Consider the following 19698-nt stretch of genomic DNA (forward strand, 5'->3'; position numbering starts at 1 on the left):
GGTCACTGACCCCGGCCGCGCGACCGCGCTGAGGTCACTGACCCCGGTCGCGTGACCGCGCCGAAGTCACTGACCCCGGCTGCGCGACCGCGCCGAGGTCACTGACCCCAGTCGCGCGACCGCGCCGAGGTATTATAATATATATAATATTCTTTTTTTTACTCTTTTTCCTGTCACGTGACCTTACTTTAGTCACGTGTTGTTTTTCTACTCCTCTTTCTTTCTATTTTTCGAGCTTGATTTTCATGCCTTATTTCTGTTATTTTATATATATATATCATATGTATTATATGGTTTGTAAGACGTACATACTAGCTGTCATATACATGTCGCGGTGACAGAGTATATTTATTGGCACAACATGTTAAAATAAAAACAATAACAGCTTGCGCGTAGCGCGCGTCTGTGTCGTGCTAGTAAGAGTAAAATGCGAGTAACTGATATTTAAAAACGTATCTCAGACCTACTTAAAACATTGAGAAATGTTATGTGTTTGATATTTACACTATCTAATAAATGTCTCCGGTCAGTTGAGGACGGTTACCTTGGCTCTGTTTTACACGATGCAATTGTACTTCTACTTTCTTGCGACGCGGATATATAGAAGAACGTCCGAGACACGTCAGAGCTCGTTGACGAGCAAAAATCGCAATGTCGTGAATAATGCAGAATTAATTCCGGGATGTTAAAGGACTACCATGCGACGAGTCGTGCAATTTGGGAAAAGCCCTCTCCCCCCCGCCGGCTTCGTAAGTCTCGAGGCAGCGGCTTGCTTCCTGCCAAGTCGCTAAAAGCCCTGTAAATTATTGCTGAAAGTTTACAGCGTCCGCTGCAGGACGCGAACGCGCGAGCGCACGCGCGCGCGCACCGCCCTGCACCCCTAATTGTACTAATTATTATCCCGCCGTCACAGGCGGACGAGGGAAACCGGAAAAGTCGGACGGGGGGTTTCGTGACGTTGCGGCTGTGTTTTATGGTCGACAGCACGAAATCTCCGATAAATGTGATCCGAGAAGTTCGAGGCGCGCGTCTGACAATTTCCGAATTGAAATATCGCGAAGTGACGCGAAACTCTCGTTTCGTTATTCTCGCAATTGATTTCGAGAATAAAAATAAATTATTGATTGTTTTGAAAAAAACAAAACACAAACATTCATCGAGAACAACGAGATCGCTCTTGAGAAATTTACACAGAGACGATTGAAAAAATCTCTGCGGGGTTTCCGTTCGTCAAGTTCGTTTCCCCGTGAAGTTCGTGCATAATCGCGGACGTGTATGCGGTATACAGGCAAAATATATATAGGTATATCGAAATGCCGTGGCAGGTGTGTGCACACACAGAACATTCGATAATACGAGACCGAGGGACGAGGGTGGCCGCACGCCGACGGCCGAGCACGCCAGTCCGTGCTCAGACGTGACTCGCGACGCAACCCTCATTTTTTGATCGCCCCCGTGCATCATTCTTCTTCCCTCTATTCCGTGTGTTTCCGTCCCGAAATCGACTGATTTTTTATTCGTGCGGTAAACCTGTCGCGTCGATGTCGCTCTCGCCGAAAATCCCCCCTCAATACGCCGTCAACCGCGCACGCGTTGACAAGAACCAATAAAAGTTAATAAAATCACGTACTTGACCGAACTAAAAACTGAAATCTCTTCTTCTGGTAAAACGAAAAAAGAACAAATGGATCAGATCGGTATGTATTTGATACGCTGAAGTGACATTCATCAACTTGTCCGATTTGAAAAAAACTCGATGTAATGACAAAAGTATATAATTAATTATTAAATCAAGAAATGGGACATTGAGAGAGCCAATACGCTTAATGTAAGTGCGAGATTTTTAACGTGTAAATTAAACTTGGTCTTTTAGCCAAGACGTCTTTTTTGCAATAAATTTTTTATAAGTTTCACTGGAGAATTAAATGAGTAATTCATGTATGTGTAAGTAAAATCTTATTAATTGTTATTCAATTTGAATTTTCTTTGTGTACTAACTTACACGTTAAAAATATATTTCCTACGTACATCCAGGCGATTTTCTTGATCTTCTTGATTTAGTTTAGATCTAATAGACTCGTATTTTAAGTATTTATTATTATGTTTTAAGTATTTATGTTTTAAGTATTTATTATTATGTGTAAATTATAAATCAATCAATTGATTGATAAAAGTGATAAGAGTGATCGCGCAACGCGTCTAATTTTTAATGCGGACAATGTTGTTTATCGTTATTAAAATTTGTTAGACGACGTGAAAAGATGACAATTAAGTAATAATTACCAATCTCACTTTTGACGTATCATTGTATTAATTGAGCAATTAAAAATGTTGAAGACATCGCGATAGCTTCGGCAACAAAAGTGATTATTAACTGATTGTTAACTCGCACGATTCCCGCCAAGTCATCTGTTGTGTTGCAGAGGCGGATGCAGTTATTTTGAAAAACAAGAGTGAAATACAGCGCTGTGCGTGTGTGTATGTGTGTGTGTTGCTTATGACTTTATCTGCATTGTGCAAGTCATCGATCTGCGCAACATAGTCCGCATGATTGACTCGATCTCTCTCTCTCTTTCTCTCTCTCGTGGCTTTTTTTGCATGTCGTCCGTATGAAAAACGTCAAGTCTACCGTTGCGTTATTGATGATTTCTACGTTGTCAGCGAGACTGTTGACTATAATAAAAAAAAAAAAAAAAAAAATCCGATTCTTGAAAACAGATTCGATAGCCGGCTATCGAGAGTCCTATAATTACCGAGCGATAAAAACGCTGACGACTCCGCGAACGTGGGATACGCTACCTATTACTTTTTGCTACCGATGTATTTATTTATAAAACCATTGTTCCCCTAAATAAAGAAACGCGACAATCGGACGTGTTCGCAATCAACGACGTGGCATTGAAGAGGTCGGTGCGAACCCGCCATGCGCATTCGCCGTATCGCGAATATTTAATTTTTAGAATTATTATATAAAATTATTATTTGATTTCATTAAAACTCAGTTTTAATAAAATTTAATTTAAATTTTTTTAAATGTAATATAAAACGCATTCAATCTTAATTCTGATTGTTTTTGACCCTAAAACGAAATCTTGGGCTTGAAGTATTTTTATTTTAAAATATCCGAAAAAGTTTTCAAAAATTCCGACGTTTTCTTTCGAGAGTCTACTAATACGCTCTGTTGTTTATTTAAAAAAAATATATAGTTTTACATAATATATTTATTTTTAATGATTATTGAAGAGAGTTTCTGAAGAGGTGTCGGATAAAAAAGATCCGAAGATTAATTACATTTGTTGCCTGTGTGTGTGTGTGTGTGTGATTTACCGCATTTGTTCAGTTTTGAATCACCGGTTGACGGCGGTTTGCACGAAACAAAGGCGGCGAGCGAGAGCATCGGGACAAATCGCGTTGCGTAAGACGTCGCCACCGCCTTTTTATTTCCCGGAAATCTCTCGACCGGATTTAACATCGAGTCTGCCGGGCAAGCAAGAGAGGATGACAGGAGCCGATCGCGTATATAGCACATCGCGCCCGAATTCGCGCGCGAGTGTGTGGTACGGGCGTGCGAGCGCACGCGAGAACGTGCTATCCTTGATACTTAGCGATTGATTGGCAGGATTGCCAATTTGGTCAATTACCGGCGAGCTTCGCGGAACAACAAGTCGAAATTACATGGTCGGCGCTTAAGTTTGCGCGAGACGGAAACTATGTGTACGTACACACACCATTTCCTTCTCTCTCTCTCTCTCTCTTTCTCTTGCTCTCTTTCTTTTCTCGACGGTTGCTGCTTCTCCTGAATTCGATCGATGCTCTTCAATCGGACGGAATTTTAAAGCCAAGTTCAACTTTCGAAGCGGACTCATCAAATAAAGCGTGTAAACGCGTCGAATGTTTCGACGCATTGAAATCGTTACGCAGCGCAATCGCGCGCCGAGCCATTGCGCGCGGAACGTGAATTGCGTCTTCGGTATATACTAGTATATTTGACACCATCGCTCACGGCGATACTAACTGTCCGACAGAACCAACTGCACCAAACTGCAAATTGCCACGTTCGCCACGTTAACGTACGGCAATTTGACGTGTACGCAGCAGCACGTCAAGTTTGTGCTCTATTGTTCCATACACGTTCACTTAAGACCACCTGACGCAAAACTTGGGCGCACTCGGTAAGACGGCACAATACGTCACCGTGTATTTTGCGGAAGCGCATTTTTAACACAAGTCGATTTTTCCACACACTTGCGCATTTATTTTAACTCCCATTTCTTTTCTCCCGCGTTCTCGCTTTTCTTCTTTTCTTTTTCTCGGCCGTATTTTCTTCGCGCAAACGGAGGAAGCTCCGCGCGCGGTCGTGACTTTTCCACGCAACGGAAAGTCGTAAACTCTCCCCCCACAGGGAGGGGGGAGGAAAGGGAGGGAAGAGGACGGTGCCGGTGACTATCGATTTCACGTGTTTCCTTTCGGAAATTGCCTTGTTTTTTTCTTCCCTCTTTGTCTTCCTTCTTCTCCACCTCTCTTTTCTATACCCGCTGTCTTTTCACTCTCTTCTCTTCCCCCGGGGTCACGGCGAAGATCGATACGATATCACAAACCTTCACGGATCGTCTGGGTGGTCCTTTTCGCGCACAGCGCGCGCGACGACTTCTGGGACTGATTTAATTCGGCTACGCGAAGCGGTTTAACGCTGCTCTCTTCTGTGAATTTATCGTCCGATGTGTGTATCTCGTTCTTTTTAAATTCTCCCTCCCACGGCGAGCAAAATCTGCGAGCGGAACTCGCTTCGAGAATCGGATCGATCGTGCGGAAGAGTTGAGATAAAGTTGCAAACAAGCGAAGAGAATTGTTGACAAACAAATGAGATTAATAAATTTACATGATAGATGAATTTTTCTTTAAAATAAATTTCTGTAAATGTCAAACGAGACACTCCTCACCTTGTTGATATTTTTTAACGCGGAAGAGGAGATCCGCGGCGTGACTTTTCCAATTCTCAATCACAGATCGCACAAACTTCCCATCGAACTATTTGTCAATCGATTTCCCAGCCTCGACTTCTGCGGTTCCGTTCGTGATTCTCTCTTAACAAATATCAATTTGACCAGCCCGGCCCGGTTTCTTCGCGTGAGCGGAAGTTATCCCGGAAGATGCGGGAAAAGAAAGAAAGAGAAAGGAAAGAGAAGGCTGCGTGAGAGAGAAAGAGAGAGAGAGAGAGAGAGAGCGCTTTAAATCGCGAAGCGCTCGCTCGAGCCGTCCGGGGTAATCCAGACAGATGGGACTCGTTAATGGGACGCGCGAGTAATTTGCAAGAAATCTAATAACACCGTGGTCTCTCCCACCGCCCTATAACTCGTGGCCTGACTTTCCACCTTGCAACCCTCTTTCTCCCTCCTGCCTTTCCCTCGTCTCATCCTCACGGTCGATTCTCTCCTCGTTCCAGAACGAGTCTAATGACAATACACGGGCGCCGTGTGCTCGCGAAAATTAAAATTCGCCTGGGGGTCGTTCTCCGTAGCTAGCACTGGTCTCTCTCTCTCTCTCTCTCTCTCTCTCTCTCTCGCCTCGCCTCGTGTGTGGGTGCACACGGTGGTGTGTCCAGGTGGTCGTGAGAAATCACGTGTAACGATGGCGCCGATACATTCGCGAGATATATCCCGAGAATACACAGCGTCGCGCGAGAAATTAAATTTGTAAATAATTGGTTATTTATGTTTTATTATTTTTATTTTACAAATACTTATTCGCTACTTCAGTTTTAACGGTTTAATTCTAAAAAGATGGTTTAGTTCCGTGTCTCTTTTTTGTAAATAAATAAAAATTGTAAATAAAATAAAATATTTCAAAAAACTTTGTTGCATCATTTTTTAAATAAAATATTTTTTTTTCATATTGTAAGCTTTGATTAACGGCAAACATGTCGCCTTGTTCTATTTTAATTGTTTATTGTCTTTACAACTAATTAGATACCCGATCTCTATTCTAAATTTTTATCTCGTTTTTCGATCTTTATTTTAAATTTGCTCAAAAAAAGCGATAAATATCGACAAGATAAACGTCTCCATTGCTACTGCGTGTTCGCGCACGTGTGTGCGTGCGTGCACCGCAGTCGCGTAGGAAGGAGAAAAGACAACGCGGGAGAGCGCGGAACTCGTTAAGCAGTTTGCGGTTTGTCCCGTTCTTTTTTCTCATCCGGGCGCGCCTTTAGCGTAAACATATTCCGCGAAGAGATCAGCATCTCTCTCTCTCTCTCTCCCCATGTTCGTATTCGCGCTTTTTCTTCTTCTTTATCTCTCCAACCCAGTCCCGGTGTCTTTCTTTCTCCGCGCGCGTCTTTGTTTCTTATTACGCGCCGTCGTTTTGGATATTTTCGGTCACCCACGATGCATGCACGATCGATCGAGTCTAAATCTCAGTTGAGTCATATTTAAAAGACAAACTCCATTAAATCGCAGCTTTGTCAAATAAAAGAGACGTTTCTCACCGAAGATAATTATTAATCCTCTATAATTCGAATTTTTTTTGCGAGTAGAAAAAAATTTACATAACGTGAGACCAGCAATAAGAAACATCAATCTCTGGATACAAATCAACGATGAATTTATATTTGTCAAAGATTTTATGTTTTATTTATTTACTAAAACAATTACGTAAGATGATAAAAAAAAATAAACTAAAAGGATATATTAAAATATACTTTATGTAACGCGAAACCAATCAAAAACTCAATCTCCCGATATAAATCGACAATGAATTTACAATTTTCAAACATTGTGGTTTTTTATTTATTTGTTTCGTTTTCGACAATCTCCATGGAAGGTGAAAGAGGTGACAGAACAAAGTGCATCCACACATCGTGACTAAAAATGAAATCGAACTAAAAGAATGTCAATGTATCAGTGACTTCGGAGTTACACGGCGTTGTAGAAAGTTAATTATAATATTTAATTAGCTATTATATTTTTGCAAATGGAAAAAACAAAATGTAATACCGTTCTCCAAACTTACTGTGGACTCAGAAAAAAACTCGTTTTAAATCTGATTGGCGATCACAGTTCGTGAATTTTATTTTGCGAGATAACGCACACACAGAGAGAATCTCTCTCGCGTTCGTTTCTAAATCGCGAGAGACGAGCGCGACGGAACATTTAGCTCTCTTCAACTGCTATACACGGCGAGAATGCGGTCCTATGATCGCGAAAATATACGATCAATATACGACATACGATCGAGCCGTGCACACAACACACACCGTGGCGATCCGGCCAGATTAGACGCCGATTAAAATTCACGGCGTGTCCGGGCAGCATAATTTGATTTCGTAGGTGTTCGCGTACAGATCGAGTTACTCGCAAACCGAGAGAAAGAGAGAGAGAGAGAGAGAGAGAGAGAGAGAAAGACATCGCGCGCCTATTGTGCCCCTTTCTTTTTTCTTTCTCTCTCTCTCTCTCTCTCTCTCTCTCTCTCTCTCTCTCTCTCTCTTCGTTCGGCGCGAAAGACGCCTTTCTTTATTTAGACCGCAACCGGGACAACAAACTTGACGACTATTAGAATTGAAACGCGCTCATTATCGATTCGCCACGTCTAATCGAGCACGTCTCTCGGAGCGCGTCTCTCTCTCCGTACGGATTCCGTGCGGATCGGGTTACACACGAGCGAGGTCTCTCGATCATTTCGTTCGATTAGGCACGAGATCGTCGCTGCGGTGGCACTTTTCGCGACGGAAACCTCAATCGTCCGGCGGCGGTTCATTCGGCTATGTAAATTGCGCGTCTCGAAAATACCGGTGCGATATACCGGATCGGCACAAAGGATTTTTATTCATGTTGCTTAAAACAGGTGAAATAAAACAACATATATGCAAATATATTCAAAATGTATAAAATGAGGAGTGACCTCGGGTTCGCGTCGCGGTTGATCTCTTTTATTAACTTTTTAAACTTTAATTAAGAGAAAAAGACTCAAAAAGAAATTAAAAAACAATTGATATATATATTAAAAAATAATATATGATATATATATATTTATAAATAAAATAATAATATTTATAAATAATATATGATATAAATAATAATATTTATAAATAATATATGATATATATATTTATAAATAAAACAAATATTAAATGTTTGACAATATTGCAATACTTTAGTTAGGCGAAATTTAATCTACCGAGTCGGCGGATCGAACGGCGCGCTCGCGCGTTGATTAGTTAGGACAAAAAAAATTCACCTCATAATTCCTCTCAATTCTGGAATCAGGTTCGAGTCAAACTAATTAAGCGCGTTCGTCAATCGTATCTCTCTCGTCGTAGAGATTTGTATCGTGCGATTCCGCATCGTTTTGGGTTAGCGGGTGGTCCGCCGTCGGCCAAGAGAGAGAGAGAGAGAGAGAGAAAAGGAGGTGGCGGCGGGCTCCTCCGTCAGGAGGACTAGACCGCATTAAGAGTCGGACAGCATTAAAGCGTTGTTTAGCAGGCTATTTTGAATTTTAATTCCCGCGGCCGGCTACGTAACCGAGGTGTGGAATAGATTACTTTTCGCTCACACGACTGTCAGCTACTTGCCGCGGGGCCCAGACTGACTGACTGACTGACTGACTGACTGACTGACTAAATCGCTGAGCGACAGATCACTTCCCTCTCTTACACACAAATGTATTCTCTCATGTTTTGTTTCTCTCCCGCCCGTCCTCCCTTCGTCACTTTCTTCTAGCACAACTTTTTTTATCATCACTTCGCTCGTTTGTCTTCTATAATATTTTGTTTACAAAGTACGCGAGAAAAAATGTTTTGCCATCACGTAGACAGCGCGATAGAATTTGCCGAGTCTCTGCTACAATTTTTTTTGCCTTACGATAATACTTTTTTTTTTGATAAACTTTTTTCTTGCTGTCCATACAAGCAATTGGTATTTTTGCCGTTCTAGCACAAAACGCTTTTTTCTATGTACGATAAAACCAATCGCGTTCGCGTCTGTTGAATTGCAGAAAGGAAAAAAACAGCCTTTGACAGACACGACGAAGAATCGAGACCCGCTCGAAAATGAAGATGCCATCGTGTGAGATCGCATCGTTCCGAGCGTTCGTCCGAGAAAAAGCCGCGCGACCGCGGTTCAAGGTCGCTCGTCTGGACCAAGTTCGGAGCTCGCTGCTGCCGCGATAAAAAGAGAAGAGGGATGATCGATGGTGAGAATCGACCGGACTAGTCACTGTGGCTTCGTACAGGAGAAGACATCACCTTGCGGAGGAGGTGCCAGGACTCTACATTCGGCGCCTGACCCTCGAGGATCCCAGGAGAAGAGAACCGTCCGGTTCAAGGTCGCAGTCCCCGGCGCGCCATATCTGTCATCCTCGTAGCGGTTACGCGCCCTTGGCGCGGGGATCCTCGAGGTATATATCTCGAAGCTCTAAAACCGGGGGGGGGGGAATATCTCTCCGGCCGAACAAATTTACGGCCTCCCGTTTGACCGTAGCGCCGCGGCTCCGAGAGAGCGATGATTGACAAGATCTCCGAGATCTCTCCGCGCCCACAACTTCCACCGTCGGAATAATCGCGCGCGCGCACGATCAATTAAATACGATCGAAAAACTGGTTTCGAGGAATTTTCGTGGGGTTTATATTTAGAACATTTTTTAACACGTCGTTCGCGAGCTTTTAACGCGATATCGGATTTCAATTTGTATGTTAATAAATGAGATTTATTTTGTTCTCAGTCGATTGTTATATTTCACTTCGAGTGTTCTCGTCTTTTTTCCACGTCCGTTTTAATTTCCGGTGTTTGAGATTTTGCGAAATAAAATATAGAAATTATCTATTTAATCACGAACGGGGGTTCACAACATTACAAAACTAAAAATAAATCGCAATAAGATGGCAAGTATAAGAGCACAAAAATGAAAAAAAAAAAAAAAAAAAAAAAAAAACAAGTATCATTAAGTTAAAAAAAGTAATTATTTCAATTAGCGAACAATTAATACCATGCACGTGTGTGTGTACAGATTATTAACGCGGAGGGGACGAACTCCCGTTCGTCGGTGCAGAAACGAGCGCGAGCGAAATCGCGGTCGGTCGCAATGAAACGGCTCGGCTAGGAAAAGAAGACCCCGTAATTAAACGTACTAAAATTTAACGGTCGGTTCGCCGAACAGACGATCGCCCTGCGACTTAATAAAGCCTCACGGGCGATCGCTCGCGCGCGCGCGCGCGGCACTGAAACGTTATTAAAGCGGCTCTCGCATTAAAATACGAGCGCAGTATCGGTACGTCATTATCATCGACGTTTGATCTCCCACTCTCTCTCTCTTTTCGTTTCTCGTCCGCGTTCTCTCGCCGCGCCTTCCGCCGCCGCCTTCTTGTCTTCTTCGATCTTTCGTCTTTTCTTTCTCCCCCTTCCGCCCCCCTCCCCCCTCACGTCACGGTGCTCTCTCCACCGGCGGCGGGTGAACCTGACCTCTGCGCGAGATCCGGGCAAGGTTACCGAGTTTATTGCGACTTTGGAACGTGCTCTCGTTTCCCGCGAACCAGCCGAATCCTCCTACGTTTCGCCTCCCTTTGATCTGACTCCCTTCTCTCCTTTTTCCCTGGAAGTCTTTCCGTGCGACTAACTGCGCGCTCCTTACACACAGAGCTCTTGCTCCTTGGCCTTCCCTCCTCTCCGGCAATTAGATCTATTGCTCAATTCGGTAATCCGGAGCAGACTGGAGCAGATCGCACATCACGTTGAGTCTTTTAAATTCTTTTAGGCGTTTAGAAAAAAAAGTCGAGCCGGTGAGAGCCAAACGAGACGTAGGAAGTATTTTTCCGTATATAAATTGATGCACACAATCGAATTAAATTTAAATTCAAAAGTTCATATCTCGAATATTTCTTATTTCCATCACATTATATATAAATAATCTGTTTAATCACTTATGAATTTAATTTGAAAACAATTATTGCAAAAAAACACCTTGGCCAGGATTCAAACCTCTGAACTTTTTGCATTTTCGGTGCGGTTGTCTTATCAATTCGACTATCAACACACCTGGTGAATAAAATTAGAATATAAAAATAAACAATATATTAATAAATTCAATAAATTATAAATTATCTCGTTTGAGACTTTTGAAGCTACGCTTGGTGAGAACGATCGACGATGTGACGAATTTTTCAACTCATCTTTGCAATCTCGTGTAAAGACAATTAAAATGTCTTTTTTTTTTTATTTATTATTGTGCTTTATTTACAATAGTAATATTTAGTTTTCGTGAACAAACCTCGCGCGGCGAGGTGATAAATTTCACCGAATCATCATCTCTCTCTCGTCGTCGTGATTATTTTCAGTGTCCAGGGTATTATTTTTCCCCTCGAACTCTTCCCGCGCTTCGTTCACCATCCGCGCTATAGTCCGGTCTTTTTGCTCTCGCTATATTTTTTCATCCCCTCTTTCTTGTTCGGGCTGCGGTTCAAGGTCGTAATCTTCTCGAGACCTCCTTTCTTTCAACCAGTTCTCCGCTTCGTTCTCTCTTCTTTTTGCTCTTTTTCCTCGCCCGTTCCTGCGCCTTCGTTTTTGAAGTTCAAGGCCTCTTTCTTCTTCTTCTTCTTCTTCTTCTTGAATATTTTCTCCCGATCTCTTCCTCGTGCGCGAATTTGAATTCCTTCCTTGACCTTACTCTTTCTTCGAGTTTTTCCGTCATTTGCGTATGCGTTCCATGCTTTTCCGTCACTTCAGATTTCCTTACAGATTTCTGTCCTATTGTCTTCTTTTTTGTCAACTCCTTAGATCGCGTTCTTTGTATTTTTTCAAAATATTCCAAGAGTACGTAGAATCATTTTTTATTTCTTAGGTTAGATTTTTTCTTTTACTTCTTTTATTTCTCCTCGTATTTCAGCTCACATTTGTTCATTTTTTTCCACTAGAAATTTCGTTTGCGTCTTGTTCCTTGTATCGTTGTTCTTCATTTTCTCTCTCTTCTCTTTAGCGTTTTCCTCTTTGAGAGAGGCGTCGTGCCCTCCAGGCTCTGCAATCACATCTAGTTATCCAGTTGTCCGAAGTCGAGGAAGGCGACCCTTTCTCGTTACAAACCTCCTTTCTACGTCCACGTGCAATCATTGTGGCGAGCGATCATTACAAAGTGAACGAAGCGAAAAGTGTTGCTAACTTCGTCGTGATACAGGCCCCGCGGCTTCTTACTCTTCCTCAAGAGACACGTCCTCGCTCTTTTTCTTCGTTCCACATTTTATGATGATAACGCTCTCAGTGTCGTATCCACACTTTTCAAATCTCATGTTACATTTTTTTATTTTTCAATAACGTGTGTTGCACATTAAAAATATCAAATTGCATTCTGTTAATAATAATTATGTACTTTTGATATTTTTATATATATTGTAAAACAGTTAACTTAAACTGTAATTAAATAGATAAAAAATATAAAATTAAAAGTAAATATAAAAGATACAAATTTATTTACAGATGTTTTTATTTTCATGTTTTCAAATTGTATTTTTCTCGTTAATGGGTTTTGCTCGACTTATATAATCCGCAGCTACAGGTCCTGGATAGAAAGACTTCGGAAGGAGAATCCGGCTTTCTTAACGATAGTGTCCTTGGAACTTCCGGAATCGCCGATCCCTTTGATAGAATCTCAAGCAAACGCGCGCTGGAGACGCGTCGACTCCGGCGAAATTACGAACGACAGGGACGACATTCTGGACGAATTTTTGGAAAAAGTCACCGAAGTCGGAAAAGGAAGTGCAAGAGAGAGTCGTGCTTCCGAGAAATATGATGTATCCCGGAAAAATCGACGCGATAACAAAAAACACGAACCGCTAGAATGTACGAAAATGGTCGCCACTCTCGAGGAATGTACGAGAAATATTATTGAAGGTTAGATTAAAAACTCCCGTTCTCTTTTGCGGATGTAAGCAAACTGTAATTTCAGACAAACTCTTTTATTTCTCAAATTTAACTGTGCGAACTCGAGAAATGTCACACTAAAGACACGACGCAATAATTAAGAGTTTTTGGTATTATCGGCTTTACATTTAATTATTTAGTGTTTTTTGTTTGTGTCAGTTATCGGCGACGACAGGACGTCATGTTTTATCTACCCACGCTTGACTTGTTACAAAAAACAAAAACGGCTTTAACGGAGCTGTACCAACAGCTCTCGCTTCTATACTTTGTAAAATCTATCCTAGTCGATCGAGATCAGATTTCAAGGACATTCGCCACAGGATTGCTACAGAACGAATCTTGAAATCGCCTCGGTGTCTCTTTAAAATTTAAAATTAATTTTATCAAATATATAAATATATACATATATATATATATATATATATAAATATATATATATAAATATCGCACGGTTTTCTTAATATTCAACTAAAAAAAAGAAAAATAAATAATGAGATCTGTAAGTACTGAGTGTATTTAAATAAACTATTTTTAGAATGTAAATTAATGGACATTATAATTAACCTTTCAGTGCCAGACATAAAAAATGATCTACGAGTTGTCAACACTGAGAGTCTATGAGATCTTTTTGTTTAAAAATACATAACTTTTTGTGTAATTGAGTTTTACAAACTTCCAACGCAGTTTTGTACAAACTCGTTTGGGGACAAAAGTATCTTGTAAAAATTATAAAATTAAAAACAATTTTACAATAAATCTTTAGTCACGTGTCTTTAAAAAAAAAACGTAATTAAAGTAAAGTAAGGTCATGTAACAGAAAAAAAACAGCACGTGACTAAAGTTACGTGTCTTCAAATTCAATTAAAAAATCTATATCGGATGCTTGATTTACATCTGATGATATACAGAAACAATCACTTTGTTCCTCGTGAATTTAATTAAAACAAAACTTAATTAAAATCACAATTCGAAAATATATATCGGATGCTTGGTCTATACGTCTGACACGTGGAAAACAGTTTTTTTATTACTTGCAAATTTAATTTGAAAAAAAAAAAAACAGAAAATAGAACACAACTTGAGACTTGAAACATTATCGGTCGATTTCAGGACCGAAACGCGAGGGATCCGCTGGGATAGATGCCGACGACGACTGCATATGCTCCGAGATATCGAAGAGTCTTCGAATCAACATTCGCAGGCGGACGGAGGTCATGGCGCGCATTCCGAGTCCGGAAGTGACTCACAACGTGCGAATCGCGACGAAGTGTCGCGACCGGTTGAGATGCGAGATCGCGAACGACGAGAATCTCGAAGAGGAGGACGAGGAGAGAGCGGAGGAAGACGAGAGAAGAGTAACGAAGAACGACGGGAACAAGAAGGATCTTCAATCGAGGCGAGAATCGGCAAGATGCGATGCCAGTCGCCGCGTCGCCAGCGCGACGAACACCGCGTTAGACTTCACGCTAAATTGCAATAGCGTGCGACTGACTTCTCGTGACACAAGCCTGAAGACGCGAAGCGAGAAGTAAGAAACGGCCGGAAACGCAGACTCGGGGAGGGCAGTTTGCGTGGGTTTCCTCTCGCAAAAGCGTTTTATTCACTTCGCGGTGGATGATGCTCCGCGGCTTTAAATAAACATCGTAAAACATAACACCGCTCAATTATTTCCCTACCTGCTTCTCCCGACGTTTCTTCTTCAGCTCGTTTTTTCTCGAACCAAAAAAAAAAAAAAAAAAAAAAAATCCTCGTTTGTACGAAATTTATTTTCTTTGTGAAAAAAAATGCATAACTCTCAAAACAGATAAACAAGCGGATTGTTCTCACGCGCGTTGAATGCAAATTCGTTCCGTTTTTTACATTGAAATGTGGAATAATTCGAATATGATTAAAAAAATAAAAAAATAAATAAATGTCACGTAGGATTTAAGATAATTGCCGCGATACCGCGAACCGACGGTGTTTTCGTTGAAGTCGTTCGAACAACGCGTGAGAACCGAGTTTGATCGATGGCCAAAGAAAAATATCGAATTAACAATTTTGGTCGAGATATAAAATAATTTACAAAGAAAAACCTCGCAGACACAATTCTGAGATATTTGATGTCAGCGGAAAAATTCCAAACAAAAAAAAAAACTAACGTAGTCTCAAAACGTTATAAATTGAATAACAAAGATAACACGCACTACGTTGGCTCTGCGAAATTAAAATTACATTTGAAAAAAATCGGTGCAGAGTCAACGCTGGTTTCTTTGCGCGCGAAACTTGTTGTTCTCTCAATTTTTAATTGTGCAACCACGTGTTTTCGATGTTAAGTATCAGATCTGCTTTTAGTAAACAAAAACAACGTAATAAATATTTCAAAAACAATGAATTAATGTCGAAAGTAATAGAGACGTCGCGGTTGACAATAAATTTTATATGTACGTTACTCTTAAAATTGTCGTCTCGGCGATATTTCCTCAAATCGATCGTCAGTTTTGAAACACGTGTTTCCACAATTAAAGACTCGGCAAAATAAATCTCTTTTTTTTTTTTTATATAAGTTACATATTTCGCTGTACATCCCGTACAAATGCGATCTTTGATTTTTAGTAAACAATTGTAACACACGATATTCTCAAAATCCTTCGAAAGTTAACGAGCTACTCTTTTGTGTGTGAATATTGTGAAAACAACCGAAACAAAAAAGACGCAAATCACTCACCTTACTCGAAGATTCGTCCAACCGCAACGGAACGTTTGAATCACGAAATTCACGAAGGCGGGTGGTGGTGGTGTGGTATCGCGCGCGTCCGAGAGTTTCTAAATTTCGCTCGGAATCGCCGTAAAAAGCCGCTCCTTTTCCGACGCGCCGCCTAAAGTGGGAGGACCGGCGAAACTTGCCTTGTGGAATCGTGAATCTCCGCGCGCGGCAATAAATCGCAATCGCCCGCTTCGATTTCTGCGAACACGCGCGCGCGCGAGAGCGCGGCCGCGCGGAGATACGTCGAGGCGGCCTATTAATTAGCTCGTCTAATAAATCGCGACCGGATCGAGAGAGCAAGAGGGGAGGAAGAAGAAGAAGACAACGCTTTATCGTCTTCTCGCTTTCGATTACGAAAGAAGTGAGAAGAAGAGGAACAGAGAGAACAGAGAGAGAGAGAGAGAGAGAGAGAGAGAGAGAGAGAAAGGGGTGGGAGGAGAGAAGCGCAGTACGCGCCGATCAAGAGGAACAAGAAGAAGAGGAAGCGGCCGAAAAAGAGAGACCGTCGAGTACGAGTTTCGTGGTGGACCAAGCGCGAGATGAGAATCGCGCGTCTAGGCTGGCTCCGAAGAGGGCCGGAGCGAGCTTGGGCCCCAAACCGGGTGAGAGAAGTTGGTCGGGGCCCCCGACTCCATATCTCTCTCTCTCTCTCTCTCTCTCTCTCTCTCTCTTTTACTCTCTTCGTCTTCTGTCTTTCCTCCTTCGCTTCTCCCGCGTCCTCCTCCCACTCGTAGAGCGGCTATCGCGTTTTTATTTTGTCTGTGCCGCGCGCTGCTCTCTTCGTCTCTTCTCTCTCGCTCGTTCCCTCGCGTTCGTAGGGCGAAAATGGTTCATGGCCGTTCCCGAGCGCCGATTTCGCCGCGGATCCTGCGCGGAGGATCGACCTCTAACTCCTTTATCCTGCGCCTCGCTGGCCTCTCCCGGTCCTGCCACTTTATTCGCCACGCTTCTTCGCTCCGGCCGCTTCGCGTCGCGGTTTTTCTTCGCGGTATATATTCCCTTCTTTATGCACGCGATTGCATCGTTCGCCTTTTTTAAAGCGCCGTAATGGAATTTCTGTTTTCTGCCGGGGCTAGATTATAAACCCCACCCCACCTTCGTCTCACGGCGGATGTGTTTTTTTTTTCCTTCATCTTCTTCTCGCCCCCTCTCTTCGTTGAAGTTTCGTTACTTTATAATGAACGCTAGAATAGTGCACGAACGTTCGACCGAACAATGCGGGAGCCGTTTATCAAAAAGAGTCGTAAATCAATTTTTGAAACACGAGGAAACAAATAATTAGACGCTGTTGCAAATTTACGCAATATTTTATTACACGACGCGCCGGTGAAGTATAATCTTCCGAAATTAATGACCTCGTATAAGTTATCAGAGGAGATGTAAAGCGCGGTAAACCCGTACGTGTTAGATCGCGTATCTTTTGCCGTATGTAAATTACACAGTGTCGCACGTTCCTTTCTCTGTCAAGCGTCTTGCAGATTATTTTGTTTTCTTCGGAAAAATTACAATTACGTTCCGTAATCCTATCTCGCGTTGCTTTCTTCTTTTTTTTTTTAATATTTATTTTTTATCTCATCGAATAATTTGTTGCGCGTATTTTTTTTAAATACCGTCGAAGTTGCCAATAACACAGACACGCGAATTAAATGTGTATTGTAAATTTTAAGTTTCCGAGTTTAAAATTTTTTCTTTTTTTAATTTTCCTCGAACGCGTATTTTTCTTTTTTTTTTTTTTTTAGAATCGCACACAGTTGCATATTTCACAATTGACCTAAAGCCGAGCTCATTACCTGCAATTATCGCCTAGTTAAACTCCGCTCGTCGCCGCAGGATGATGATCGGCATTTCTTCCGTAAATAACCCATCCTTTGCGTGTGTCGTCAAGGGACAGCCAAGAAAGACGGAGGGACGGCGTGAAACAACGCGAAAGCGTGTAAGTTCTAATCGCAAAGTGTCCTTTCTCTTGGATCAAATTACCATAAATAATGATCCCTTTTGCAATATTTATAGCATATCCCCGTATACCCTACTGTGTACGGGGCCGCGCCTTTATGACAACGTCCCTCTGCCATATTCTTCAACCCTCGCCCTATCATTTCTTTCGACTTTCTCTTCCGATTCATCACCACACGCGCGCCCGCGCTGTGGTGTCCTGCGCTCCTCCTTTTCATCTGCTCGCTCGAACGAGTCAAGTTTTCCGCCGCTTTTCTTTCCCATTTTTCTCGCCCCCTCCTTTCTGTCTCCTTCTTATTCTCCGGCATCGATTAACGTGTTTATCCGATCGGTCGGGGGTGCAAAAACGCGCGAACGACGTCGGCCCGCAATCGACGTTCGCGGAAGATCGCGGAATCGGAAAACAAAGGGGACTTTGTGCTCCGCTGATGAGACTGCGACCGCCTCTTCTCTTTCTCTCTCTCTCTCTCTCTCTCTCTCTCTCTTTCTCTCTCTTTTTCTTTCCTCGTCGCATTTTTCTTCTTTTCTCTCGGTTATAACGAGGCTTAGGACGAGGAGTGGAGAAGCAAGGAGAGGTGGCAGATAGGGAATTGGTATGTTGATTGTGTGTTTCGTGCTGGTGAAAGAGAGAAGAGCGAGAGAGAGCGAGAGAGAAAGAAAGAGAAATAAGGGATTTCGCTTGTTGCGTGTTCTGGCGTCGCATTCGGCTATCGTGTTGCTAAAATAAGACTAGCTTCGCTGGGGTGAATTAATTTAACGACAGTTTTTTGTTTTTTGTTTTTTGTTTTTCTTTTAATTCAAACAGATAATATAAAATTTATTGCTACAAATAAATATCATAACTCTGCGAATATTTTTCGCAATTCTTTTCCTTCTTCGCGATTACGTTCAATGCGCCTTCGAGACCGTATTATATGCGCGCCGATGGTTTAATGCGCGTTTCGTTTAAAACGCGAACTTGAAATTAAGATATCGAACGGATTCGCCTCTTGAGTGAACTTCGCACTTGACGATGTCGACGGGGCTGAAATTGCTTAGCTCGAATAGGCTGAAATTAATTCTGTCAATTCTTTCTGACAATGGTGTGCCGTGAACAATTGCAATTCAAATAACAATATCTCTCGGATCGATTAGATGCTCGATGAGAATTTACGAGCAATATTAATTGCCGTTTTTCTGAACGAATTGCATGTTGATATATTTTTATTAAATTTAAATAATTAAAAAAACAGAAATATATATTTAGTGAAGCAAATGTTAACTTCTCGTTAAGTCAATTGCAACTAAATAAAAATTTCTGTAAGAAAAAACTTATCCAATTATTTAACGGACAATTTGTTGCAAACGAATCTCGCTAGCCCGACGCGACAAAGTGACGAAGAAATCGACACTTAAAACCGTTCGTCGCGTCAAGAAATCTAGCAATTCCCGCACAGAGGAAGGGGAGAGGAAACACACAGGCGGAGAGAGAGATAAAAGAAGTGGTAGATACATCCTTGATGAGCGATCGTTATCACGATGAAAATGCAGTCTCGAATCGATCCGTTGGCAGTCGATTCCTCTTGGCTCCTTTTATTAGACTGCCAATTTCGTGGCGTCTTCCACGGAATTCTCTTTCCTCTTTTTTTTTTTCTTTTTGTTCTTTCCGATACGAAATCTCGCTGACTCGACCGTCGACAAAAATTCCTCCTCTAATCTCGAAGTGACGCCTTTTCGACGCTTATCTCGAAACGACGACGTGACGTCATACACGCGGCGCACATGTTAAAGCGTAAGAAGAATAATTCGATTATATGCCGACGTCGAGCACACACACGGATTTCACACAGTGCTGCTCTTGTTATCCGATTTCTTTCCTCTCTTGCAGTTTCTTTTTTCTTTTTTTTTTTTTTTCATCTCTCTTTGTTTCCGGTGTCGACGCCTTTCCTCCATTAATCTTCGTTTCAAGAGCAACGTGAAATATAGACGGTCTTAATTAAATCTCACACGCGATCATTCGAAATTAATTCCGCGCTGCGGTGTTTTTCGAATAATCATATTTGGAAACTTATTCGGAACGCGACAAGAGTCGCGCGCGCGCGCGAGAGAGAGAGAGAGAGA

The 19698-nt window shown here is 41.9% G+C and overlaps 1 protein-coding gene across 1 annotated transcript; it reads left to right on the plus strand.

Moving 5' to 3' along the window:
- The first annotated feature begins 1684 nt into the window (after positions 1 to 1684).
- LOC109854407 lies at positions 1685 to 14451 on the plus strand. The gene is made up of 4 exons (XM_020427463.1): positions 1685 to 1697; positions 9192 to 9390; positions 12529 to 12869; positions 14010 to 14451. The coding sequence occupies exons 1-4, from the start codon at positions 1685 to 1687 to the stop codon at positions 14429 to 14431; spliced, it is 975 nt and encodes a 324-aa protein (XP_020283052.1). The 3' UTR covers positions 14432 to 14451.
- The last annotated feature ends 5247 nt before the right edge of the window (positions 14452 to 19698 follow it).

The sequence above is a fragment of the Pseudomyrmex gracilis genome, unplaced genomic scaffold (genome assembly GCF_002006095.1).
Source record: "Pseudomyrmex gracilis isolate BER0280 unplaced genomic scaffold, ASM200609v1 scaffold_64, whole genome shotgun sequence".
Lineage (NCBI taxonomy): Eukaryota > Metazoa > Arthropoda > Insecta > Hymenoptera > Formicidae > Pseudomyrmex > Pseudomyrmex gracilis.